Below are 25970 nucleotides of genomic sequence, written 5' to 3'. Positions count from 1 at the left end.
TTTTGTTACATGTAAAGTTCTTACATATCTAATTCAGCCTTTTAAGAACCAACTAATCCATGTAGAAGCGTGAAACCGTCAATTAGGTGAAACCATTATATAGTTAGAGTTGTTACAGATCGTTAGTTTCGTCGCAGTCTTTCCCATAGCAATGTTGCCGAAAATACTTATATTGCTTTGCGCTTTTTTACCGGAAAAGGCCACAGGATCCACAGTAAAGCCATTGCGTTATAATCTGAAGATCCTTACGCGCCTGGACGCCGGAGGTGCTCGGAATCTGTTTGAGGGCATCGTATCCATCGATATTGAAGCAACAAAATCAACTCGCTTCATCTATTTAAATTCCAGCGACTTGTATATTTTAAAAAGAAAAACATGGCTTTTGCGCTGGGCCAGCGGCAAAAAACTTAGTGTACTCCAGCTACAGAAAAATGTTAGGGAGCCCCGCGTGGTTAAGCTAGTAATCGAACTTCCCCTCAGATATGGCGAGAAATACACACTCAACATGTTCTTCTCGAGGAATTTTAATCAAAAGGGACATGGCTACTATGCCAGCTACTACGATAAAACGCCGAAAGTGTTCTACTCCATGACTCGTTTTGAGCCGGAATATGCCCAAACCGCGTTTCCCTGCTTCGATAACCCACACTTCCGGACCCCTTACAACATAACCATGGTGCACGACAGGAAATTCGTTGCACTCACCCATATGCCCCCCATAAAGGAGACACCATAGTAAGTAAATCCTCAAAAGAAGCCACTGGTGGGATGTTTAACTTATGTATGTGTTTGTATATTTGCAGCGACGAAATCGAAAACTATGTTTCGACGACATTTATGGGATCACCACCGCTAGCCACTCACCAGGTCATGTGGACTCTCCACAGTCTGCAGAAAGTTTATAGTGGTCCTACGGCTACGGGTGAGAATATAACCGTCTGGTCACGGCCGCACTTGGCGAAGAGTTTGGCGAAGGTGGCGGAAATGACGCCCAAGTTGTTTAGAAATTGCGAAACCTTGTTCGCATATCCATTGCCCAAAGGACCGGATTGGAGTGGGAAACTCGATCATATAGTGATGCCGGAATATACGGAATTGTATAGCGGCCAGGGTCTGATGGTGTACGGCGAGGATAAGGTGAACCCAGGCCGAAGGGGACATGAAAGCCTGCAGGGAATGCTGGCGGAGCTGGTGGCACGCCAATGGAATGGCCTTCTTGTGAGCTCCTCAGACTTGAATGAAGTATATGTGCGGGACGGCGTTAACTACTATCTGAGCTTCCAGGCGATGGGCATGGAGAAAGAGGGCTATAACATGACTTACCTCCTAAGAACGCGTCTAGATGTTTTGTATTATGACTCCTTGGCCAAAGAAAAGGCCATAGCTACCGATGTAAGGAGCACCAGACACCAAAAATTACGCAAAAACAAAATGTGCCTGCTCATCCACATGATTAAGGTGGCCATCAGCGATAAGTTGTTCTTTAAGGGACTGCAAGAGTTCATTAAGCGGTACGCCAACTCCTCCGCTTTGACCACGGAGCTGTGGGAGGAGCTCCAGCGAGCGGCTCGTCAAACTCACCAGCTGCCGATCGGTGTGAGTTTACACACTGTGATGGAGTCATGGCTAAAGAAACCAGGTTTCCCGCTACTCACAGTCCAGCGAGATGATGAAAAGCAGAAGGTGACTATTACGCAGAAACACTATAATCCGAAAAAAATGGACATCAGCTCCAAGGACTGCTGGTGGATCCCCGTCGTATATATCGTCAAAAATCTCCCGCTCTCCCAGGTGGAGTGGCTTGGCTGTCAGAGAAAGAAAGCAGATATCTTGGAACTCAAACACATCGTTAATCCGAAAGATTGGCTGTTATTAAATGTCGATGCTGCAGTTCCTCTTCGCGTCCTCTACGATTCATACAACTTGCAGCTGATTAGTACGGCTCTGCTTCAGGATTTTACCCAGATTCCGGAGCTTAGTCGCGCCCAGTTGGTCGATGATGCCCTCAGTTTCGCCTGGTCGGGTCTGTTGCCGTATAACGTCACCTTAAAAGTGATCTCATATCTTTCAAAGGAGACTAGCTTTGTGGTTTGGGAAACAGCACTTTTTCATTTGAAGAACCTGCAAGGCATCATGAGATTGACTACGGGTTTTCGTATCTTTAAGGTGGGTTTTACCGAATCCGACAACATTGTTAATCTATATCTATAATCTAGACCTCCCCTTTTTAGCTTTTCATGAAAAAACTTATGAAGCCAGTTTTTAAAGCCGCAATAAAGTCCCTTCCAATGAAAGCCAGAACAAGTCCGGAAATACCGAACATCCCCAAAATATTCCTGAACACCACGAAAACCGAAAATAAAACGGATTCTTCGTTGCCGATGATTTTATACCAGCCGGCGTGTCAGTTCGAAGTCAAGGAATGCCTAGCGGATGCACAAGAGCGATTTCAGTCGGCGATAGAGCAGAAATCCATCTCCTCCATTCCGGAAGAGATTCGAGAAACCGTGCTCTGCAGGGGCATTCGCAACTCCTTGGAGGATGATTGGGTAATGGTGCGGGACATGTACTTCGAGGCCAAAAACGATAAAGACAAGAGCATACTCCTGAATTCCCTCAGCTGCACCACGGAGTATTGGGCGATGCAAAAGTTGCTCAAGTGGGCCCTTGACCCAGAAATGGTTCCAAGCACGCTGACTGCTGGTCTCCTGAGCGCCGTAATGCGATCCTCATTGGGCTACTATGTAGGCAAAGAGTTTCTCATCGCAAACACAGCGGCTATCCTAAACCGGTGAGTATTCAAAAACTACTATGGTGACTTCAAAAAACTAAAAATGAACATATCAACATCTCCAGCAAGGACTTTAAATTAATTCTGAACGCGTTTGTCAATGTGATTACCACCAAAGATGAATTTTCGTCGCTGAACAATCGTTTGCGTAGTAACCTTCCAGCCTCACAGAAATCTACCATATCATCCATGCTGGAACCTGCGTTAGACAAAGTGATTTGGCGAAAGAGCCTGTACTTTGATCTGCTTAAAGCCATTCGAGATCTTACTCTGGAAAATGGTAACAGCAACAGTTCAGTTCAGGACTCGCCCTGATATCATGTTGCCTCATCATAACTGCAACATCAATAAGAACACAAGGCAGATAATCTTGAATTGCCAAAACATCAGTTTTATTCTTCGCAATTCGAATTAATATTACTGTAACCACAAAAATGTAAAAATTTTTATCGCCTCCTCTCTGCAAAACAACTTGGGATTGTCGAGTAATTTTGATTTTACCGGAAATGTAAATAATGTACATTTGGCAAATCTTAATTGATGTTTCCTTAATTTCCGTCATGCACTTTGCAGATAATTTGGCTTTCGAAGGCTTTTGTGTATGTGAACTGTATCCTAACTTAAGCTATCTTATGTCTATGTTAACCTTTGTTCTTTTCAGGGGAATGGTGCATAAGTATGTACAGGAAGTATCTATCTGTCTGTTTAAAATCGAACATCACAGCATTGACATTGCCTAAAGCTAGGGATAAGATTCATCTGGAGTATTGGTTTCGAAATCAGGCATAGCATCGCTTCCGCAGGCTGATATACATCATCACGCGGAAGAAGAGCATCAGCATGGCCAGCAGTCCGAACTGATGGAGCATCGATACCTTTTCCACATCTAAAAATTTGAGCAACACGCGCGGATCGCTAAAATGACAGTATATCGCATCGCAGTCGAGTTCCTCTCGCTGAAATCCGAAGACGGCTAAAACCAAAGAAACTACGCCAACACGCACATAGCTGAACTTCATCAGCAGTTGCATTCCGCCCGATATCTGCGGCGCAAAGTCGAATCCGTAGACCGCCAGTCCCATCAGAGGAGCTATTATCATCGGACCCACCACACTGCCGTTCTGCAATGGGAATAAGGTGTTTGAGCCCAAAAGTATACCTCAGATGCGGTTAACAAACCCACCGTTATGCTGAAGGTGGCTCCGATGGCCAGCCCCATTCCCTCGGCCACCAAGGAGATCATTAGGCCCACAGCCACAAAAATGCCAAAGCGCCAGAACTGTTGGGGCAATCCGGACATCCAGTACGTGACTGCCATGAAGGTGATGTTGAGCAGCACTTGGAGTGGTAGTCGCGATATTGTGAGGGCCATGTAGTATGGCGTAAGGGTATACCAACGATTGAAGGTTTCCTTCTTGACCACTTTCACCTCAGCGGGATCTGCAGCAATTAATTAGGATTAACTACACACACAGTACAAAATAGAAGCGGAAAGCACTTACAGCTCAAAATTGGCACCATCACCTGGGTGTACACGATCATGAGGACGGCGCCGATGCAGAATTTAAGATGATCGAACATCCGGCCACCTTGGTTGCCCAGTTGGAAGAATATCAGGCCAAAGAACAGACCGCACAACAGGTGATGGAACAGTTGAATTATCAGGGCCAAACGAGCCCGCGTAATTCGCAGTAGCATTACCCGCATGAGGACTATGAACTGACGCAGCCCAGATATATCCCGCCGATCCGTATGGAGGCGTTTCGAGAAGGCCTTCACTTGCTCCAACAGAGCACTGGTGCCTCCAATTAGCGTTCCGTCCGTGGAGGCGGCACTGCCGGCGAAAAAGCCGGGCAGAATTGGACGCTTCTGTTGCTCCAAAAACATCGTGGTGACCGCCTGCTGAGGTGCCAATTGATTCGACTGGCTGGCCACATAGTTCAGCTTCCCATTCTCGGTTAGGTCGCTGAGTGCTGGCACCAGGTGTCCATCCTCGGCATCCACCAGCTCAATAACTATAAAGAAGGATTAAGTAAGCACTCACTAATGAAATTAACTGGAAAAACCTACTGTAATCCGAGGGACTGTAATGCCTGGGGCAGTCGAGCTGGGCCAGCCGCAGGAAGGGAATGGTGGCCCTGGGACTACCTTGGTAGACGCATTGGCCCTTGGCCAGGACGTAGATGCTGTCGAAGTAGTTGTATATCGTGGCCGAAGGTTGGTGGATGGTGCAAACGATGGTGCGACCCTCGTATGCCATCGCCTGCAGCAATCGGATGCACTGGGCCGCCGTCACTTCGTCCAGGCCACTGGTTGGTTCGTCCAAGAAGAAGATGTTGGGATTGTCCACCAGCTCCAGGGCGATGGACAATCGCTTCCGCTCCCCGCCACTCAGCTTTTCCGCCGTCACATTGCGCCGGTGATTCAAGTGCAGATTCTCCAGTATGTCTGTCATGATTTCGGCCTTTTTGTGACGATTCTTCAACTTTAGATCGCAGGCGAGATTCATTAGCTCCTCGACAGTCAGCAGGGTCTGGTGGTGATCGTCCTGCGTGATGTAGCAGGCGTTGTCCCTCTTCATCTTGATGTTCCCTGTGACTCCGTCGCGTCTGAAAGTCATTGAAAGTTAGATCCAAGTTATTATTGTACCTGTTACTCGTAGAGTAAAAGGATATACTAGATTCCTTGAAAAGTATGTAACAGGCAAAAGAAGGCGTTTCCAACCATATAAAGTATATATATTCTTGATCAGGATCAGGACTATATCCTGTTTTTACATCTAACAAAGAAACTCATTTCCTATTATTGTTTTGTTTCTTATCGTTTCCCTTTTTCCGGTTGTAAACAAATCTTACAACTGCCTATTCAAGCGAGCCTAGTCAACCTACCAACATCATTATTTCTAAAACATCGTTTCGTGACTTTGCCGATTATTAAGCTAATTCTGTAAGTTTCCGCTGTATTTTGAGCAAGCATCAGTTTCATGCAAATCTACATCTATTTTGTAGGCAAATCCTGTTTTGGTCCAGAATGGCGTCATATTACTGGGGATGTTTGTTTTCTTATCTATCCCCCTTCCAAAACCTACAGAGCGCAGTAGTTATTTCGCATTTGAGTCGGAATAAAGTCCGCACTTAATCACCATTCACAGACAGAAACATAGAACCGGTTAAGTTTCGGCTGCCCCAAGTTATATGACTCTTGTTTTGTTACACTTAAAACATAACGCCCAATGCAGTCGAGTCTGGTTGGGCGTATTGTTCTCACCTGAAACCCGAAATCGCATTGAGCAAACTGCTTTTTCCGGCTCCCGAGGGTCCCATGATAGCCGAAAGTTGACCATTCCGGAAACTGCCGCTGACTCCATTCAGAATTCGACGCTCTCCGCTTACGCGCCCTTAAATGAATAAATTAATAATCGGTTAAGTTAACAGAAATAACTTAAGTTAAATACTGATTTAAAAAAATCATATTAAAAATGCAATATGCTAACATCTTAGCAAATACTCAATGGTTAATGAGTCATAGAACAATAAAACTAATATATTCAAGCTATTACGTATGAGCGCTTGCGATTCTGGTTTATTTGTACGGATTTGCATATGAGACAGATTAAGTAATGAAGATTGCGAATGACATAAAACTAAATAAATCAAGTTTCATTGTGAACTGGGAAAATCACTTTCATTGAATGGGCCAATGTGGCTCAGAATAGCTGAGAATCCAGTTAAATACTTTTAACAATTTTCGTGCCACCGGCAGCGGAAAGATACCGTAGATTACAAATGAAGGGCTTGAGAAGATTTCATGACTGGCAGAAACGAAACCAGCTTCCCTGTCTGTCAGCCAAATTCCACAGGTCGCTTGGACGCCACAATTATAGGTGTTCGCACGGGCATAATTTATTCCACTTGAAATTCGTCTAGGGTGTGGAAAAATCCGTAACAGTGGTACAGTTTTAAGGCGGGGAATCGATGGTCACAAGGAACCAACTTATTTATATACCCTCAAGCCAATTACGCACTTTCGCAATGCGAACCTGACCTGCATTCCTCGCGATCTGACGATCTCGATGCTAGAATGGCATAATATGTGCCAATGCCAACGGCGTTCTTATCAGCAGTGCAGCTGGGCTATACTACAGGGTATTGCCGAAGGTCGTAATGAAGCATCTCAGGCATTAATCGATTCTTCGGCTTCGAGCCAGTGAATCAATTGCATGGGCAGTTGGTGCAACAGGGCGGATGGTCAATGAGAAAGCTTAGTGTGTCTTCGACTCACTTGGGTCAACGAGGTTAGAGATTAATCTTTTAAATGCACCAAAAAGCACAAAGTAACGTTGCTGAGCTCATATTGCTCAATGTCAATGTCTGTCTGGGATCATGCCAGGCATTGAATTAGGTTGATAACAACATACACGTATGAGTTTGACTTCATCATTGCAATATTTAGGATTGGCAGAAATTTTGTTTTGGCAAGCATTTTAAATAAAAGTCGTTTCATTACTGACACACATGTAAACGAAAACTCGCCACTAGTCCACATTTGACCCAGTTCTTACGGAGCCAGTGGCCAATTAAAATCCATTGCACAACCAACTGAATCGCGCATTGCGAAGTAACTCAAGAATGCCACCGACAACTCGGAGTCTGTCGATAATCCTATTATCAGAGAGTGTTTACCAGCGATCGGCGCCCATATCAATTAGCCGCATATCCATTAGCCACCGCCTCCAAAGCGTTCTGGCCACCACGTTCTGAGCACGCGCAGCGGTTAAAAGCCGTAAATCATGCCGAAATAAAACCGAAAAAGTGCTGTCAGCGAAACCGGCGACCAACAATCAACAGTACGTTGGCTTGGCTGATTTATCGTACCGCTCCCCCTCCTCAAACATTGTAAACCGCTGCTCCCACGATTCTACGTGAGTCACATAATGAGGCGTGACATTTGTGGTGCTAATTATCGCAGCGAATATGATACGGAAAGCCGATGCTCTAATGTATTTAGACCACAAAAGTGATGCCATTGTAACGAGTTCCACTCCAATGTTTTTAGATATAATACGCTCAACCATGATGCTGAAAAGTGATTTAAGTAAACGAGCATTTCCCCGAGCATGATAAGAATCAGCGGATCTCTGAATTTTAGCCAGATCGATTGTGGACTCACCTTTTGGGGCTCTGGGAGAACAGATGAGGGGCAGTGCTCCGTGGGACAAGTTCGCTAATTGATGCAATTGAATCGCCTCTAGCTAATTGACACAATTCCATTAGCATGTCAGTCGCGTTTGGTCCGATGAATGCGACTTGTAATGCAGCACTCGATACCGACAATTATAGGATCTGTCCCATGCCCTGGAATCTGTGATCTCCACTCTGTTATCCAATATCACCCCGCCAAGCCCTTCTGAGTCATTAAACTTATGTAATGCTGGTTGAGCAATGTGTTTTAAACTGACAGCTTGAAAATTTTTTTTTTTAGAAATCATTTACTAGTTCTATGGAGGCTAATTATTTTCCATTGCATTCGACTTTACTACCCAGTTGCAGGCTATAAACAGAACTTCGTAGCTGTGAAGTAAGAAGGGAAGTATCTTAATGCACAGCTATGCAGTTAATTACATTAACTGAAATACAGAACTAAAGATTCACTCAATTTAATTGACTACTTAGTTAAACTGAACCCCTTTGACTGAATAAACCCGGACATTGACTGGCTGACGAATCCGAAATTGCCCTGCTGACTTGGAATGGAAAAGCGCACTCCATGTCGCGGAACACGAAAGTACAAATAAAATAGAAAACGTGTCCGAAGCCCGCCGACTTTTGGAGGGGAAAATTATTCAATCAATGTTGGGCAATTTTCGCTTTTCACTGTGCGCCAACATAATATTGCTGTTGTAGCTGCAATTGTTGCTGCTGCTGCCGATCGCGATGATGATGATGATGATGATGATGATAGCGGGAATAATGATGCTGATGATGAGGTTGTGGATGTTTTGGTCGCCAACTACTGTAGTTTCCATTGATGCGGGGCACACACATCGAGGAAGTCGCAATGTATCTGCGATGTGTGAGTATGTGTACTTATGCATGTGCGAGATAAATATGTACACAAAACAATAAGCTCACATACTGACTTCTGGGTACATATTTACTCAAACAGTGGGTTATAAGGGAAACAACAACGTGTTTGCTTAACCCACTGCACAAAAACGAAGTTTCTCAGATATAAGCAATTTAACTGGAATCAGTCATTAGGCCCATAAAGAAATACAAAGAATATTCTCCAAAATCCAACTTGTCGTATATTTATGGGAAGCACTGTTCTCGTGCTTATCGTTCGCTACTATTGTGGAAACATGGCGACAACATTTGGCGACATCTCGCTGCCGACTGTGAGTTGCACGTTGCACATGGCGTATGAGCAATAATTAATCACCAGTCGTACTTGAGTTTGACTCTGCAATAAGGAAGCTGAACTCTAGGCCGTGAAAACTAAGTTATTGGGTAGCAGTTGCTCAAGCATTTCCCTTGATCAATTCAACACGTGGCTGACATATGCCCTATAGCCACCGCACTTCTCAAGATTTAATTTAAAATCGCCTTTTAAATGACGCGTATTTCCAAGAATAGTGCTAATGGATGGCTTTAATTAAATTAGTGTCGTTCCTTAAAATATTTTACTAGAGGAAAATGCTAAGTGCTTGACAAAAAGTGCAATTACAAAGTGCATTGCTCTAGGCTCGCAGATACATCCAGTATTGAATAAATTAGGCACAACAAATGAAGTCTATTCGAGCACTTTAAGATTAACATTAAAATGGCCAATAAAGTACTTAATCATTATGTACCCATGTTTATCTATAATTTACATTGTGAGTAGGCTAGAATATACAAAATGAGAAAGCAACTGTTTACACTATTAAATTCTTATTTATGATAACATATTCTAAAGTTTATTAGAATATCTTAGTTCACACTAAGAAGACCTTCTAAATCTACTTTCTAAAGATGATCCCATGAGATCTACGAAGAAAATAAATGAAAACATCAAAGTCTTCTCTATCTACCTTTAAAATACTATATATATATTATATATTCTTTCACCCATTGCGAAGTGTGCTGACTTTGAAAAGTGATTCCATTCCGGCAGTCGGCAGGCCTAATTCCATACATTCGGTTCAGTCAACCAAAATAAACTTGAAGCTCTACCAAATGCATTCTATTATTCAACCCATTCGATTTTGTGTCAATGAAATTCATGGCCAGAGAATCCGCACTTAAGTTTGAACTTTCGCCCAGGCACGGCGATGGGAAAACTCGTTTGGGAGCACACCAAAAGAAGGGTTGGCCATAAACGTGGCCAGAACGTCAACCATTTCAGCCAAGCTTGTCGAATGTAATTTGGAATGAAACCCTAAGCAAATGTAACAAGTTGAGCAATCGCCATTAGAAATAAGGGCAAGGAAAAGGGCAAAAGAGCTAACCAGCTGGCCCCCACAAGCTGTCCATTATGGAGCAGTTACCACTTGTCCAGACAACTACTTGACCATAAGATGACCATTACCTCCGATGCGAAGAAACATTGCACATAGCTCATAAACAAAGTCCACGCAGATGCCCAGATATACTCGAGTGCAAAAAAGTGTGCAATACAAATATTTGGCATTTTGCAGACGTTAGCAAATCGCAAGCCATGAAGGACTAGTGTAGTTATCACATATTAACACTTTTATACTAGGCGAAAATAACAGTTAGCCTATTAAACTAAATGTGCTCTAACGAGATACTTTGATTACCCAACACGCCAATAAAAGGCAGCATAAAGCGGAAAGCAAATGGATCTAAAATTTAAATTACCCAAAGTTGTTTGCATTGTTTAGTTACTCAGCAAGATGGATATGGTTAATTACTGCAGCCGAGCTAAACTAAATGTCACATTTTCCATACATTGAGCAGTACTTAAGGGGAAGCATGGTATTTCTGATTGAATAATTCATTCCAAATAGCATTGAATAAAAGCAAGCTGTATGCGAGATATATGAGTAAGGTGAAGTAACTCACAGAAGTTCTTTCGCTCCTTGACGGTGTAGTATACGTCTTGGAATTCCACATCTTTGGACTGTTTGGCGAGTAGGTTTTGCGACTGATCCATGGCGGGTTCTGGTGAATTTGTTTATCGTTTTTTAATGCCGCTTTCAAAACCTCATATATTAATGAGCGACGCGGGTGGCTTCAATGGCTCTGATGGCTCTGATGGCTCTGCTGGCTACCCGGCTTTTCACTGACGGATTCAGATACGTACTATGCTCGCTCGCATCTAGATACGTGTGCTGGCTGCCGAATGTGTCATTACCTACCGCACCAAAGTCGGAATTGGAATGGGAATGTGTGTGCTGGAGATCTGCCTGCGCGGTTATTTGCTTATATTTTGTACACTCGTTACTCTTTTTTGTTGTACTTTGCCAGCCTCGCGATTATTGTAGTTGTATCTTTATATATTTTTCCATATGACTTTTGATTTTGCTATTGTTACTCTTTATGCACGCATGGCCGTGTGATTGCAGATTTATTACCCGTTTTGTTTTGATCGCACTGGCGTCTTACGCGCTGCAAATAAAAAATTAATCATTATAGATTTGACATGTGTGCGAAGATATAGCGTGGCAAAACTGAAAAAAAGGAAAGCACAGACGAGTTATCACCTTTTATTGTGGCCTTGAGTTCCCCACCTCAAAAGCAATCTGATAAAGTATTTTCGGGGTGAATCTAACTGCACGTGCACAATTGTTCTTTAAAAAATTTGTAAATTTGGTAGAAATACACTGGGTCATAAATTTATAATTATAGAATATTCATGCAGTACCAATTAGCTCTTCTGATAAAGCTTAAACTTGAACTTGATTGTATGCTAATACCAGCGATCTTTTTCAAGATCAGGTATTTCAATTACCCACCAGATCGATGACCTACAGAGCCATATAGCAATCGTAAAAGTCAAGCAAAACGTGTTCCTTAGTTAGAATACGAAGTACTGTATTAGCATTAAGCGTTCTGCATATCTCTTATCCACTCTTTAAATTGAAATCCTTCTCTTAGATCGATTTTACGATTTCGCTGAAAGTATCCTATACATAGCCTCCACTGAATGTAAACTTTTACCACAAAACAAAGTGCGTCATTCCCTTTGCAGAACCGGCTTAGTCCCAGGAATACAATTTGTTTGCATATGCCTTTGCATCTAGAGTTCATCGTATGGAAACGACAAAGAGTCCATTTATAACCAGGTGATCATAGGAAAAAAGCCAAGAGATCTTAGAGTGCATTATAGGCTTCACATACTCTTCATTATCGTAAAAAAATAAATATGGTATCATGGAGTAGCAAAAGAATATTATATATGTCATTCGCTTTGCACCTTATTTATACAATCTAAAGATCTTCTAGTTGTAGTACAAGAACAAGTTGTTCTGAAGTTGATCGGAGACCGAAGAAGATAAGGTTTTGGAAAGACTATAAATTATTAAGTTCGTATACCAAAACTGGTTAAAATTATTTAAAAAGGCTGTTCATAGGGTATTATTATAATCCGCAACTAACAAGTTCTGATCGGCGGACTGAAAAAAGTGACAGGCGGATCACGAACGTTTCGCCTTCTGGCTGGAAATCGCAGATATAACGCGATTTCACAGTTGCGATTCGCTTCGGCCGAATAAATTAAACAATTACTTTTAACTTGCACAAAATAAAATATAATTCTAATTACTCTCTCGCCGCCTCGAGTCAACTTTGTCAGCCCTCAATGCAAGATTTTAATAACAACTGTCAGGTATTAATTCGTGCTACTTGCGTACAAATTAGTATGTATTAAGTTATTATTTATCCAAAACATTCCAAGTAGCTAATAGGCTGCTCCTGTTTGGTGGGTAAACATACATACGTTAACAACTTTTGGTCGCCAAATCGGAAATGTTTTTGTCTTATTTACTTATTTAATGCTTTCGGCGCCGTCTGTATATTCGACATCTACAGGCGCCGACTGGCTAAATGCAAAACCAGAAAACCCGTTTCGGTTTCTGGAGAAGAAGCAATTCGAGATCAAAACCTGGAACGCCGAGGGATACAAACAAAGAAAAGGTAAAATGCAGTCCCAGGAACACTGAGTCGCAACGAGGAAATACCCAATGTGTTGATAGGATTAGCTAATTGAAAGCTTAAATATGCATGCCAATCTACACACAGCTCAACTTATGCTAATTTCCCGTCGACTGTCAGATTCAAATTCTATTCTTATGTTGTAGTCCGTGACGTCAGGTGGCAGCAGAGGCACATCGAATGGGCGTGACCTTTGACCCCAGGCAGCGCGTTTAGCATACTGAAAAATGAACGAAAACAAGTCTTGTGGTACAAGTCTTGTGGCCAGCAATTGGATTCAAATAAATCGTCAATTCCTGACGGATAACTAATCGTTAAAAAAGACGAAATGTATGTAGAAAAAAGCAGTCATTAGCAACCACAAAAAGCACCGAATTTAATTAACGTTATTAGTCAGATTTCATTCTTTTTGGCAATTATTATTTTGCTGCTCGAGGTGAACGATTATGTTTTCTTTAACGTACATATATTCTATAAGGGTATTTCGAAACAGACTTACTAAACACACCGCATGGCCAATTAAGGATGGTGCATTATAAATCCCCCTTAAATAATAACAATAATCGGATTGTAACCATGTCACGTAGAAGCGCAATCCATACACTTGAACAATTAACAAAGAAACGCATGTACTCCGAGCAAAGTGATTAATCACTTGTTTACTTTTAATTACTCATTGGAGTCATAGGTCAGTGACAACAAACACAAACAGGTATGCAAGAATGGGGAAGAGGGAATTTGGGAAATCATTATTGAGTTTAGTATTTGAATTGTGAAACAATCTTTAATTAAGTTAAGAAATGAATTTGCTTGATTTTTGCTTATCCAAAATATTATTCAATCAAGTTAAGAAGTTCATTGCAAATGTCGGATATTTTTCAACAATAGTGATACTTTAACGAGCGCCCTTTAAACTGAAGGTTTGGCGAGGCAGAATATTAATTAAAACTGAGAAAAGCGTATCTTTCAACATTTAAAATGGAACAACAATAATTTATAAATAGTGGTCTGTTATATCACAAAACTTTTTCTACATTTTTTAAACGGATAATCTCAGAAATATTTAATCTTACTAAAAGATATGATTTTGTTTTAAATGTACTCCAAAATGCAATACAAACGAGTGCCATAATCAGCTTTAAGAATTCGTTGTTTTCAGATAAGTTACGATCGCCGGAATTGCAATTTGTGTAGTGAAACTTGACAAATGAATTGCTGGCTCACAGTAGGCAATGTGGATTTGGGTGAACATATAGATTATTGTATTTCTTGTGGCATTGTTGCACATCCATCCGACTGGGCAAACACAATACAACAGGCTCCCCTTTGTGGACAGAGCCAATCCAAAACAAAGCACAAAGATAAACTAGACCGCAATGAAATTGACTTGCTCGCGAAAATTGATTTAATTAGCATATGCATTGATTTTTTAGATCACTCCTTACATTGGCTTTGGTTATATAATGCTCTTCAAATATCCCCGCGAAAAGTGTTGCTGAAGTTGGCCGAGGACAAAACGACGCGAACTAAAATTTTTGGAGAGCTGGCGAAATCGCGTCCACTCTCGGCGGCGGCGTGAAAACAACTGAACTGCCGCTTAGTGGGCACTTGGAGTCGCAGTCCAACGGGTTCCCCAAGTGCCAGTGGATGGTCGCAGTACTGAGCGGGAGTTTGGGTTAACTTTTGTGGATCAGTAAATTAGCTCTTATCGTAAACAACCTAAATATGAATTAGATAAATCATATGACTGACGAGAACGCAATATACTCTTAAAATGTATAATTGTACTCTTTAGTTAAGTCTTATTTGCACGCAAGTAATTTATTTTGTAATTTTATGTTGTTAACCAATTCAAAATCATATTAAATTCTTTAAATTTTGCTCTTAGAATTCATTCAGAAAGGTATCGCAGAAATAATAAACGAATAACTTATTCTACAAAGGATATATGAAATAGTCAATACTCAAAAAACATACATATTAATAATTATTTAATTTTTGGAAGCATTTAATAAAGAACAATTTGTCAAAATAACAAACACCAGCACACTTAATTCTTGAATAATGCCATTTTAGGTTTTTACAAACATATCACAACCAAAACCAATTTAAATTGAACATTAAACCGCGCCAAATGTATCGATAAATAGTTAAACGCTTGCAAAGCTTTCCATAGCTTAGAGGTAAATAAATACCAAGCTCAAGAAAAATACCGAAAAGAACATAATGCTACGCTATGCAACACTCGCAAAATATTTAAAATTTACTTTGGCGAATTTTCAAGTGAACTGGTAGAGAACTGATACGACGACCCCTTTTCTGGATTAAGTTCGGCTTGCACTTGAGAGCTTCAAATAACTTTATTGGCAACTCGCCGAGGCGAATCAGTTTCCTGTCACTTCACCAGGTGATGGGACAGCCTTCATCATCTTAACCAACTGCATCGTGTGTATGTACAAAATAATTACTAAAATACAATTCTCGTGCGGCCCGAGACGTCCTGACTAGGCTGAGGAGCTTTGATTTGCGCAAGGAACCTTCACTACACTAGCACTGGATGCTACTACGATAACTGGCAGCATTGCGCCTTTCTAGCCATGTTCTGGCTATCCCACTGTGTCTGCAAATATATAGATGAGAGATGGTGAGTGGGGCGGCAGGACTACAGGATTAGCAGGTGGAATATGTATTTATAAAGAATCTGAGAGAGTGTGCATTCGAGGGCCCGAGGGAGTCGTTTAATCTGTACAACCGGTTTGTATATTGCCATTGGTTTAACATGTGAAGACTATGCGAATTGCAATTTGTAGCCAGTGGGGCCGCGGCACTACAGATGATTGTTTCCCTGTTGCTGTGCGAAATAAAATGAAATAAGAAACGAAGAATCAAATCAAAATGGAATCGAGAATTGGCAGGTTTAATGTTAGCTACAACGAACAAACAAATGTTAAGTGCGGTTTAGACCCTCAAAGTATCTGAAATGTCACCCGTTTGCCAGTTGAATAGCAACACAAAATCGCTTTTTCTGGTGATCAGGTTTCGGGTGAAAGAGTGATTTAGTTCAGATTGCTGCTATAGGTTTGGTAGTTTTTCTTCGATTATATAACTTTATTAATTTCAATTTAAATACGAACAAGTCCCAAATAAGTAAACCGAAATAATTAGCAGCGAACAAATATCAAAGTAATTTGCTTCTACACTCTGAAACGTCTCGCGCAGGCGAATTTCCCTTGCAAATTGCTTGTATTTTGGCATTTAATTAGGTATAGCTACCGTGTGTGTATAATAATTGATTGCTTTTCGAATTGATTTTCAGTGATAATATCCATAATTGGGCTACGAGAGAGCCTACTCGTATAACTCTCAGTGTGACTCTCTTACTGCGCTCCATATTGCGTGAATAGTTGGAATGCAACGGGCTGGGTCGGGGGCTTTCGTACGTTCTAAGAGTGCTAAGGTTCAGTGGAAATTAGTTTACCCATTTACTGATTATGTCCTGTAATTGAAAAGAGCAGAGTGAGCGTCAGACAGGGGAATTCGAAATGGCGGTCCGTGCGCCTCACTCACCTTGACGTCATCCATCTCGTCGTCGGACGACGAGTGCGATAGTCCATTGTACGTCTTGAACGTCACATTCTTCATGAACGACTTGAGCAGGCTGGCGCTCAGCTGGCCGAACTTGTACGGCACCACGGGATCGTAGTCGCCATGCGCCTGGAAAATTGGCACATCATCGCTGTTCACCTTGGCGCCTGGGAACTGCTTGTGCAGCGGCAGCCAGCAGGACAGGGCCACCACGCCGGCCAGCGGCTGGTCGTACGTGAGTGCCGAATACAATGCCAAGGCTCCTCCCTGCGAGAATCCGCCCAGGACAATGCGATTGGCCGGAATCCCAGCACTGATCTCCTTCTGAATCATACCGTGCACATTATCGCGCGCCGACTGGATGCCTGGCTCGTCCTCGGGCCCACCGATGTCCAGTGTCTTCAGGTCGAACCACGATGGCATCCGGAAGCCGGCGTTCAGCGAAACGGGCTGTGTGGGCGCCGTGGGGCAGATGACTTTCATGAAAGGTGGGCGGATGGCGGCTAGGGCGCTGCTCCATCCGTGACTGTTGGAAAAAGGTTTCATTAATATTTTTATAATAAGGATTATGCATAACTCATGGTCACCACTTGGAAACTTCAATTTCCTTTGGAAAGTTTTGTTTATCATTTTTAAAGAAAGAACAATTATACAATGGTATGCATTTACATATGATTAATGCTGGAACTGGGGAGTACTTGGATGGCTTCTAATCAGTTAAATGAATCTAGAAAACGCTATATACAAAACACGTTTGACGTTTTCTTCCTAACCGTATTCCCCAAGTGCTTATAAATGGTTTTATTACGCATGAGAACTGACGCATTCCAGATATTTAAAGAACTTTTAATATAATATGCACAAATACTTCAGTGGATCTCTGTGGAGATCCGGATACTTTGATATTTCGGGAATGACAACTTTACGAATATTATTTGGAGTGTGGATGACCCCACTTACCCCGTATCACCCAGGCCGTGCATGAAGATCAGCTGCAATACACAATTGATTAGTTGCAGTCTTCCGGAATTTGGACTACGCCGGACTACTCACCGTGGCGGTTTGCTTGGCCGTGGCCTCGACAATGACCGGCGCAGCCATGTCTGCTGTTCAGTTTAGCCTCTACTGGGGACGCACTATTCCAATGCCAGGTACTCTGCGAATCGGCGACTTGGCGCTGCTTTCGTCGCTTTTTTCGGTGTCAGCGGATTTCTGCAATGCAATGGGAAACAAACGCTCTGTAGTTTGCGTTTTAGTTATGTCACGTTGTAAACGCAAAGCAAAATTAGTAATATTGATTTTACGATTGTGAAAATGACAACACGTCGCCGGCTGAGAAGGGGCTACTGGTAAACTATATTTATTACTGCCACTTGTCTATTGTACACTTTCCGCGAATGAGGGTCTTATCATTTACCAGGTAATGCCAAAAGTATTCTGTTAATTTGTTTAATTTCGCTCAACTACGACAATTTATGTAGCTGCGTTACTAAAAGTTCAGCGATGACTGATAGTCGGTAGAGCTAGAGATGCGACTAAATCCGATTTCGGTGTCGATACATCGGCTCGGCCAAAAACATCGATATCTATCAATTGCATAGTTTAAAACCGTTAAATGGAATTTATGACCATAAACTTTAATAGTTCATAAAGAATCAAATTTGTTAAAATTAAATTTGTTGGTTTGATACACATCGAGCCCCATTTAGTAAACTAAAACACCGATTAAATTGGAGACTTTACTCTTAAAACTTCGCAAAAATAATGAAATGCACTAAAGGGATATTGAGGGGAATGGATTTTGCTTGGACACGACCAGCTTGTTGTGAGCATGTGAGATGTAGCCCTTAATCTTTCCATCGTAAATTAGATTGGCCACGATGCAGTGCGTCTCGTCCAGAGAAACGTCGTTTAAGCCAACGAACTGCAAGGCGGAGAGAAAGTCGCCCATGTCCAACTGATGGGTTTGCCGGATGACGAACACCTTCTTGAACAGATTGCGGTACACGAGGAACTTGAGCTTCTCCACCAGCAGATAGATGCCACTCCGGATCAGCACCAGCTCCTGGTCCCTGACAATCTCATCGAAGCGATTCACATTGCCAGCCTTCAGGGCCAAAGCCAAATCATGGAACAGCAGGAGATCGTAGCGCTGCAGTAGGGATTTGCTGGGCAGGTACCCCAGGAGCATCTTCACAGGCACCAAGTATATGAGGATGAGCCTTTTGTTGCTGGCAAACCGATCCGGACAATTGCTAAATGCATACGACAGATCCTGTACGGCTGCCTGGTAGTTGGAGTCGAACATGGCCCGCCTACCCACGAAATACTTGTAGGTTATTTGTTCCGGCAGCGGAAAAGAATCCTTGAAGACGCAGTTGTCAATGGCACGGATAAGGGGCTTGCACAAATGCAGCTTGTTGATGCGGAAGTAGATCTTGAATAGCTGGTTTACGAGGTTCATCATGCCCAGGCGCTTGGTGTCATCCTCGGAAGCTCGCCCATCGGCGGCACACACGCGGAAACATGCCATCATGCAGTCGGCGGCCTTCTCCAGCACGTGCCCAGGTGTGAATCCTCGACAATGCTTCTCGCAGGCCTGCGCCAAGTACCTCAGATCCAGGCACACGCGGTACATTAGTGGCAGGCACCAATTCTCGTCCTTCAGCTGCTGCAAAAGCCTTACGACAGCGCCGCAGCCTGCCGCTTGTTGGGTGTAGGCCTCCATATAACCCGGTGGCTCCTGTGCCAGATGATACAGGACCTTCAGGTGAGCGGACACAACTTCATCCAGTGGCGGTTTCAGAAATCGATCTACTAACTTTTCCGGCTGAGCGATGTACAGATTGTGGTTCTGCACGTGCACGTCCCGTAAGGAGAGGTGGGTGCCCAAGGTCTCGCCATCGAAATCCTGGGCGGCGTGCAAAACGCCGGATAAATAGCTATTTACGGTCCCGAACATTGTTTGTGTTTTTCGCAGGCGGCAAAATAGAGATGGTAGCACTATCTGTGAGAGCGATGTCTCATCGGAATATTCTATCGATAGTTTTTTTATAACGCGATAGTGTCAGGATGATTTTTTAAACGTTTTTTTAATTATTTATTACAAAAAACATTTTTCTTTTTCGTTTTCTGATAAAGAGTATAGATTTAAAAGTATATATGTGTATTCCTTTTAAAATAGGCTTACGAAGTTTCTATATTGTGTATTAATAGTTTTTAAGTTGGCAGTCCAAAAAATGGAATACTTTTTTTTTATTGGATGCTAATTTGAATACCATATTGTATTAAAGAACATTACTTTATTTATTTAATAAAGTCGTTATAAATTGTCCAAACCAGGAAAGTCAGTTGGTAGATCTGGTGAAATGTTAAAAAGAAAACCTTTATACCCACAAAAAAATGAAAATAATACATTGTTTTAAATTTTGAAATTCCGCTCTGCGACGAATCGATTATATGCCGCGAAGGTCTTTTGCTCACTCAAAAGAATCTAAATTTAAACAATTTTCGTACATATAGTTGTGATAGCAAAGCTGTCACAAGACATGCCGCTCGTAGCCAGTTTAATAGGCCTTTGAGTATAGTTCACTTAGTAAATTACAAATTTAAGCTATCAAAAAACGAAGCCAGTGCAACAACTGATTTGCCAAGGAGCCAAGCCAATCAGACATGACAACTCCGAATTTTCTCTTGAGCAATGGAAAAAATATGCCCATGTTGGGTCTCGGCACTTGGCGGGTAAGTCCACCTACATAAATAATGTGTACAATGTTATTAAATAATCGCCAGCTGAAACGTGCACTTCCACTACATATTCCACGGTCAATGTCAAAGCTCTTCGGGGTCAACAAAAAGCTTTTGTTGCACTTTCGCTCTCACGATTTCTTTTCGCCATCTTAGAGCCCCCCGGAAGTGGTCACCCAAGCAGTAAAGGATGCCATTGACATAGGCTATCGCCATTTTGACTGCGCCCACGTATACGGAAATGAGGCGCAAGTGGGAGCCGCTCTGCGGGAGAAAATGGACGCGGGGGTGGTCACACGGTAAATGGTGCCTTAAACATATATAAACCTATATCTAAGCCAAATAATTCATATTACAGCGATGAACTCTTTATCACGAGCAAACTGTGGAACACACACCACAAGCCGGAGTTGGTGCGCTCTGCATGCGAGACTAGCATGAGGAACTTGGGAGTCAAGTACCTAAACCTCTACCTGATGCACTGGCCCATGGCCTACAAGTCGGGCAATGACAACCTATATCCCACGTGCCCGGACACAAATAAAGCCGTGTTCGAGGACATCGACTATGTGGACACCTGGCGCGCAATGGAGGACCTGGTGGATGAGGGGCTGTGCCAGGCCATCGGGGTGTCCAACTTCAACGAGCAGCAGATGAATAGACTACTGAGTGTGGCCAAGCTAAAGCCAGTGGTCCTACAGATCGAGTGCCACCCGTACCTGAGTCAGAAGCCATTGATTACCCTGTGCTATGACAATGCCATTGCTGTGACCGCCTACAGCTGCCTGGGATCGGGTCACACGCCCTACGAGAAGCCCGGCGCCTATCCACTGCTCCAGCACCCGACCATCCTGGCTGTAGCTGAGAAATACGAAAGGACTCCGGCGCAGGTGCTCCTCCGCTACCAGACACAATCGGGTATTATCGTTATCCCAAGATCCGTGAGCAAGCAGCACATGCTGGACAACTTCAAGTCAATCTGGGACTTTGAGTTGGCCATCGACGACATACAGGCTATACACGACTTGGACTGCAATGGTCGTTTTATGACCATGAAGGCGTATGTGTTGCTTATTTCCTAAGTTCATTTACATTTGCTCAACTCAACCAATCTTTATATTTTCCCCTAGGGCCTATGGACATCCTCATCATCCCTTCGAGCCTGTACAGGCGAAGTAGATTTCCAATGATGAGGGTACAAGTAATATTAACATCGGTTGCCTTCAATGTGATATGTATGATTATGTGCGGCAATGTCGGGGCTTATACTAATGATGTACCTGGTACTTCCTTTATACTGAGGAGACAAGCATAATTATTGTTATACAATGTCTATACGATAATATTAGAGATAATATAATTCAACTGTTTTCTGTGTAAAATCGAATTGTGGCTTTTGAGTTGGTTGTCATGTTGAACTGTATTTAGAATGTGGCTGTTTATTTTTATATACACATTCATTTTGCTATTTTACTTTTAGGCGTTAATACTAAAACCAAGTAGTCGTTGCATTCTCCTATCAGTCAAGAAGCCGTACTAAAATAATTGAAACTTACTTGCGTGCAAATAAGGATGAACAGCCTATTAAAAATTCAATTGCTTAAGCCTGTTTTTCGCTTTACCCTAAGGAACTATGGGAAGACCGAGCGTTTTATGTGGTAATTTACGTGAAATTCCAATCCAACGAAGCCTTGAGAGGAATCATTTTCACCAATAGGTGCCAGAAGGAGTATGTTCGACATCCCAAAGTGGTTTTCTTGGACGGGAATGAGATCCCAGTGATTGGGCTCGGAACTTATTTGGTAAATATATTATTTTCATATCCCTGCCATATTTTTGAAAATGACTAGTTTTTTAGTCAAAATACAGTATTTTTACTTATCTAGCCATGAAGAGCTTATACATACATCATGGTCCTAGTGTTTTTTACCATTTTTGGTTAATATTATTTATTTTTAAGAAAACAAAATTGGAACCTCCTTAGAAAATATAATTAGCAATATACATATGTACATGCAATCTAGTTGGTATAATTTATAGCAAATTATTGAATGTTACCAAAATGATATCAACATTAGGAGAAACAAACAAGAAAATACATATTTTTTAATTTTAGTTCAATGCAATTGAATATTTCCCAATATTTAAGCGTAACTGACGATCGCTCAGCTGTGCGGCTGGTCGAGTATGCAGCCCTGTTCTCGAAAGCTTTTCAGAATTTCGGACAAGCTTTTGCGGCGCGTATATAAGCGATAAACAGCTGAGTGCAATCGTTCAGTTTCTTGAGAAGCCGGCAATCGTCGAAATATTCCCAATTGTATTATAAATATTTATAAATATCCTTAAGCAGAAAGCAATGGCAGTACCAAACGTTAAGTTCAACAACGGCAAGGAAGTCCCAATCATTGGACTGGGAACCTGGGGCGTAAGTAGAATACCAAGTAATTTCACTACATTATAGCACTTGCATATCAATGCAGTTGTATTTGTGCGTTCTGCTTCCCACAATCGGGTAGTTTTCCGCTGCCCACGACTTCCCGTTTTTTGCTCAGCTTTTTTTGCGCTGATGCCCGAACAGACAGGGGATAAAAAATGGACACGCGTCGCATTGCTGATAGTTTGCCGGCTGTATTTTGCCGGTCATTCTGTTTGTACATATGTAATAATACATATATCTTCTGCGAAGCGTATAATCTAGCAGTTTTGGTAGAAAAATAACCCATATTTTGCTGCCTTCATGTTAATTACTTACACAGCGCCGCGAATATACATACATATGTGCGATTTGAAGATCTCCATGAACTTTCGTCAAGGTGACCCTTTATACCTTCTTAGGGCATTGGAAAATTTTCACAATATTTGCCACATCATTTCCAGATATAACACACAAGCATTCATATATTTGGGGCACGCCAAGTACATATTTCCAGAAGTTGATAAACGTTCTTATCTAGAGTGGCAGATTACTCGACCAGATTGCTCCAGTTTCAATATTTAAGTTTAAAAAATAAGGTATGGATTAGTTCAAATAATCGTGAAAGACAAGCCCCTCAAACGGAAAACAAGCGTCCAAGTTGAATACAGCTCGTAATGGGAAAGCTTTTAAAATTACGGTGGGAAAGACGCTGATAAGAAAGGTTTAATTAGCAAGGGTATAATAAGGGTATTTTTAAAAATGTCTTATCAGATTTAGTTTACGTGCACTATTTGTAGAGTAGAAAGGAGGGGCTTGGTGGCAAAACAATAAATTAAACTAATATATACTTATTATGTCAAAACCTAAAGTCTTTGACCTTTCTGTTTTTGTGAAACATAAATCAGCAATATTATAAACTATGTCATCCGTTTTCCAATTTGAGGAGTATACTGTTCCCGTTTGTAATTCCAATGTACTATAATGCTCTGAACTATTTTTGATCTCATTGGAAACTTTTTTTGGATGCGGGAACTAAGGGGGCTGATAGGTGACGTCAAGTGCCTGATAGGGCGACTTTTGTGTTTAGATTTCCAAATCACGCTCCTCATAACTGAAACTTTGATCGATAACGAATTGCGAAATTCGGTTAAGGGCATCGAATATTCTACGGTTCCATGATTATAAATTATGCGAAAACTGCCAGCGAATAATGATAGGTGATAGTAACCCTTAAAATGCGGCAGCCAATTTAAGTATATGTGATAACAGAATTATGTGATAACAGAATTGAGCGATAAATTTGATGTACCATAGGCCGAGTCTATACAATACTACTAACACATGTTGCTACTCTGCTTCCAGAGCCCCAAGGGTCAAGTCACCGAGGCTGTAAAAGTGGCCATTGATGCCGGATACAGGCACATTGACTGTGCCTATGTGTACCAAAACGAGGATGAGGTCGGAGATGGTGTTGCGGCCAAGATCAAGGAGGGCGTTGTCAAGCGGTGAGTACTAGTCTTTGTCTACTATGGCTAGGGGCCTATTGTACTCATTTTCCCAAATTTGCAGTGAGGATCTGTTCATCACCAGCAAGCTGTGGAACACTTTCCATCGCCCGGATCTTGTCAAGTCGGCCGTGGAGAACACATTGAGTTCTCTGAAGCTGAAGTACCTCGATCTGTATCTTATTCACTGGCCCATGGGCTACAAGGAGGGCTGCGATCTGTTCCCCACCGACAAGGATGGCAAGACCCTGTACTCTCCCGTTGATTACGTCGACACGTGGAAGGCCATGGAGAAGTTGGTGGAAGAGGGTCTGGTCAAGTCCATTGGTGTTTCAAACTTCAACAGAAGGCAGATCGAGCGCGTGCTTGAGGTGGCCACTATTCCACCAGTGACCAACCAGATTGAGTGCCACCCATATCTGACCCAGAAGAAGCTGATCGATTTCTGCAAGTCAAAGGATATTACAATCACTGCCTACAGCCCCTTGGGATCTCCCAACCGCCCATGGGCCAAGGCTGGTGATCCGGTCATCCTAGAGGAGGCTAAGGTTGCTTTGCTTTATATCAACATGTTGAACTTAACTTCAAGTATATTTAAAACTTCTAGATCAAGGAGATTGCCGCTAAGAAGAACAAGACCCCTGGACAGATCCTTATCCGATACCAGGTGCAGCGTGCCAACATTGTTATCCCCAAGTCTGTGACCAAGGATCGTATCGAGTCCAACTTCCAGGTCTTCGACTTCGAACTGACACCTGAGGAAATCAAAATCATCGAAAGCTTCGAGTGCAACGGCCGCCTGGTTCCCCTACTCAAGTAAGTCTACTAGCACCTAAAAAAATGTTTATTTATTTACATTATTAATGACGTTTGGGCCTAAGGTTGTTTTACTCGATTTGCTTTAAATCACTTCTTTATTTATATTTATTTAGCGATGCTGGTACCCATAAGTACTATCCGTTCCACGACGAGTATTAGGCTTTAAGAAACCCATATCTGAAGAAAAAGAAGAATTCGAATGAATGAAAAATTATACCTATTGGAAAGGGAAACGTTTACGAAGAAAAGATCCCAATAGAGTCAGATCTATATAAACATGAGCATGAGTTTAACGTATGTTTCAAGTTTTTAGCGCGTATTCGATTTTCTTAAATATTTGTGTTTACTGAGCTTGGTTTATTTAGCTTTATTATTATTTGATCCTCCCTGCTTGTGCTCTAACAATATTTATTTCTTTCCTTTAATAATTTGAACACGTGTATATGCTTAGGAAGTACTAGTTTGCCTTAGCTAACCCATTGTTCCCCTAGTTTGTGCTTAGAAATAGAGTATTTAACAGTCATATATTGATTAAGTTTGCTTTTCACTAATTACAGCCAATATGGTCACCCCCACCACCCTTTCGAGAAGGACGAATACTAGTGAACGACACAGTACTCAGTTCAAATTTATAATTTGTTACATAATCATTTTAAATTTAATCGTATAAATAAACATCAATACAAATTACGTTTTCGGATAATTTCCAATTGTTTTAAACCTCTTTGGAGAACTGGCTGACCAAATAAACGGTTTTCGTGTGCTTTAAAGCATTTGTTCAAAAATCGGTTAATGTACCTCTGACGTATAAATATGCCACGAGCGAACGATTTACGTAAAGTCAAATATCTAACAAGTGTTTATTTCAAGCTGAGCCCAAATATTTTGCACAGTTGTTTCTTAATAGGTATTAAAAAGATATTTACTTTGACGTATAGTATAGTTCATAC

At 41.9% G+C, this 25970-nt stretch overlaps 6 protein-coding genes across 9 annotated transcripts; 3 read left to right on the top strand and 3 right to left on the bottom strand.

The window, feature by feature from the left end:
- The first annotated feature begins 105 nt into the window (after window positions 1-105).
- On the top strand, window positions 106-3159 carry LOC6544731 (aminopeptidase Q). Its single transcript, XM_001972379.3, has 4 exons — window positions 106-735; window positions 804-2166; window positions 2232-2791; window positions 2857-3159. Exons 1-4 carry the CDS (start codon window positions 152-154, stop codon window positions 3104-3106), a joined length of 2757 nt encoding a protein of 918 aa, XP_001972415.2. The 5' UTR covers window positions 106-151; the 3' UTR covers window positions 3107-3159.
- On the bottom strand, window positions 3157-14609 carry LOC6544730 (ATP-binding cassette sub-family G member 1). The gene is made up of 7 exons (XM_001972378.3): window positions 14394-14609; window positions 10858-11403; window positions 6059-6188; window positions 4862-5400; window positions 4294-4806; window positions 3975-4231; window positions 3157-3912 (listed from the first exon to the last, which is right to left on the bottom strand). Exons 2-7 carry the CDS (start codon window positions 10946-10948, stop codon window positions 3571-3573), a joined length of 1872 nt encoding a protein of 623 aa, XP_001972414.1. The 5' UTR covers window positions 10949-11403; window positions 14394-14609; the 3' UTR covers window positions 3157-3570.
- Window positions 14610-15289: 680 nt separating this feature from the next.
- On the bottom strand, window positions 15290-18085 carry LOC6544729 (acyl-protein thioesterase 1). Of its 3 annotated transcripts, none has more exons than XM_015158436.2 (6): window positions 17951-18085; window positions 17587-17745; window positions 17494-17525; window positions 16516-17059; window positions 16427-16444; window positions 15290-15568 (listed from the first exon to the last, which is right to left on the bottom strand). In XM_015158436.2, exons 2-6 carry the CDS (start codon window positions 17632-17634, stop codon window positions 15512-15514), a joined length of 699 nt encoding a protein of 232 aa, XP_015013922.1. In that variant the 5' UTR covers window positions 17635-17745; window positions 17951-18085; the 3' UTR covers window positions 15290-15511. The 3 variants fall into 3 exon arrangements, with proteins under 3 accessions (XP_015013922.1, XP_015013921.1, XP_026833293.1); XM_015158435.2 differs by having other exon boundaries at window positions 15290-15799; window positions 17951-18084; XM_026977492.1 differs by lacking the exons at window positions 15290-15568; window positions 17951-18085 and adding an exon at window positions 17838-17938 and having other exon boundaries at window positions 16173-16444.
- Window positions 18086-18258: 173 nt separating this feature from the next.
- On the bottom strand, window positions 18259-19536 carry LOC6544728 (PCI domain-containing protein 2 homolog). The gene has a single exon (XM_001972376.3). The coding sequence runs from the start codon at window positions 19493-19495 to the stop codon at window positions 18308-18310; it is 1188 nt and encodes a 395-aa protein (XP_001972412.1). The 5' UTR covers window positions 19496-19536; the 3' UTR covers window positions 18259-18307.
- A 491-nt stretch (window positions 19537-20027) lies between these two features.
- Window positions 20028-21659, top strand: LOC6544727 (alcohol dehydrogenase [NADP(+)]). The gene is made up of 4 exons (XM_001972375.3): window positions 20028-20274; window positions 20437-20579; window positions 20639-21340; window positions 21411-21659. The coding sequence occupies exons 1-4, from the start codon at window positions 20206-20208 to the stop codon at window positions 21457-21459; spliced, it is 963 nt and encodes a 320-aa protein (XP_001972411.1). The 5' UTR covers window positions 20028-20205; the 3' UTR covers window positions 21460-21659.
- An 853-nt stretch (window positions 21660-22512) lies between these two features.
- LOC6544726 (aldose reductase) lies at window positions 22513-25723 on the top strand. 2 transcript variants are annotated; one of them, XM_015157712.2, is made up of 5 exons: window positions 22513-22705; window positions 24059-24201; window positions 24266-24749; window positions 24809-25017; window positions 25134-25253. In XM_015157712.2, the coding sequence occupies exons 1-5, from the start codon at window positions 22637-22639 to the stop codon at window positions 25177-25179; spliced, it is 951 nt and encodes a 316-aa protein (XP_015013198.1). In that variant the 5' UTR covers window positions 22513-22636; the 3' UTR covers window positions 25180-25253. The 2 variants fall into 2 exon arrangements, with proteins under 2 accessions (XP_015013198.1, XP_015013197.1); XM_015157711.2 differs by lacking the exon at window positions 25134-25253 and adding an exon at window positions 25578-25723 and having other exon boundaries at window positions 22515-22705.
- The last annotated feature ends 247 nt before the right edge of the window (window positions 25724-25970 follow it).

Source organism: Drosophila erecta, unplaced genomic scaffold, assembly GCF_003286155.1.
Source record: "Drosophila erecta strain 14021-0224.00,06,07 unplaced genomic scaffold, DereRS2 tig00000021-arrow-pilon, whole genome shotgun sequence".
Lineage (NCBI taxonomy): Eukaryota > Metazoa > Arthropoda > Insecta > Diptera > Drosophilidae > Drosophila > Drosophila erecta.
Note: the sequence above shows the minus strand (reverse complement) of the source record. Positions and strands in the feature narration are given on the sequence as shown.

Coding starts and splice junctions, on each gene's coding strand:
- LOC6544731 (XM_001972379.3), top strand. CDS start 152: ATGTTGCCGAAAATACTTATATTGCTTTGCGCTTTTTTACCGGAAAAG. Junction 2,167..2,231: donor CGGGTTTTCGTATCTTTAAG/GTGGGTTTTACC, acceptor TCCCCTTTTTAG/CTTTTCATGAAAAAACTTAT. Junction 2,792..2,856: donor ACAGCGGCTATCCTAAACCG/GTGAGTATTCAA, acceptor CAACATCTCCAG/CAAGGACTTTAAATTAATTC.
- LOC6544730 (XM_001972378.3), bottom strand. CDS start 10,948: ATGGATCAGTCGCAAAACCTACTCGCCAAACAGTCCAAAGATGTGGAA. Junction 4,807..4,861: donor TTACAGTCCCTCGGATTACA/GTAGGTTTTTCC, acceptor CCTTCTTTATAG/TTATTGAGCTGGTGGATGCC. Junction 3,913..3,974: donor GAGCCACCTTCAGCATAACG/GTGGGTTTGTTA, acceptor TTCCCATTGCAG/AACGGCAGTGTGGTGGGTCC.
- LOC6544729 (XM_015158436.2), bottom strand. CDS start 17,634: ATGGCTGCGCCGGTCATTGTCGAGGCCACGGCCAAGCAAACCGCCACG. Junction 17,526..17,586: donor CGGCCAAGCAAACCGCCACG/GTGAGTAGTCCG, acceptor TGTGTATTGCAG/CTGATCTTCATGCACGGCCT. Junction 17,060..17,493: donor CACGGCCTGGGTGATACGGG/GTAAGTGGGGTC, acceptor TTTTTCCAACAG/TCACGGATGGAGCAGCGCCC.
- LOC6544728 (XM_001972376.3), bottom strand. CDS start 19,495: ATGTTCGGGACCGTAAATAGCTATTTATCCGGCGTTTTGCACGCCGCC.
- LOC6544727 (XM_001972375.3), top strand. CDS start 20,206: ATGACAACTCCGAATTTTCTCTTGAGCAATGGAAAAAATATGCCCATG. Junction 20,580..20,638: donor GACGCGGGGGTGGTCACACG/GTAAATGGTGCC, acceptor TTCATATTACAG/CGATGAACTCTTTATCACGA. Junction 21,341..21,410: donor CGTTTTATGACCATGAAGGC/GTATGTGTTGCT, acceptor ATTTTCCCCTAG/GGCCTATGGACATCCTCATC.
- LOC6544726 (XM_015157711.2), top strand. CDS start 22,637: ATGGCAGTACCAAACGTTAAGTTCAACAACGGCAAGGAAGTCCCAATC. Junction 24,202..24,265: donor AAGGAGGGCGTTGTCAAGCG/GTGAGTACTAGT, acceptor CCAAATTTGCAG/TGAGGATCTGTTCATCACCA. Junction 25,018..25,577: donor CGCCTGGTTCCCCTACTCAA/GTAAGTCTACTA, acceptor CACTAATTACAG/CCAATATGGTCACCCCCACC.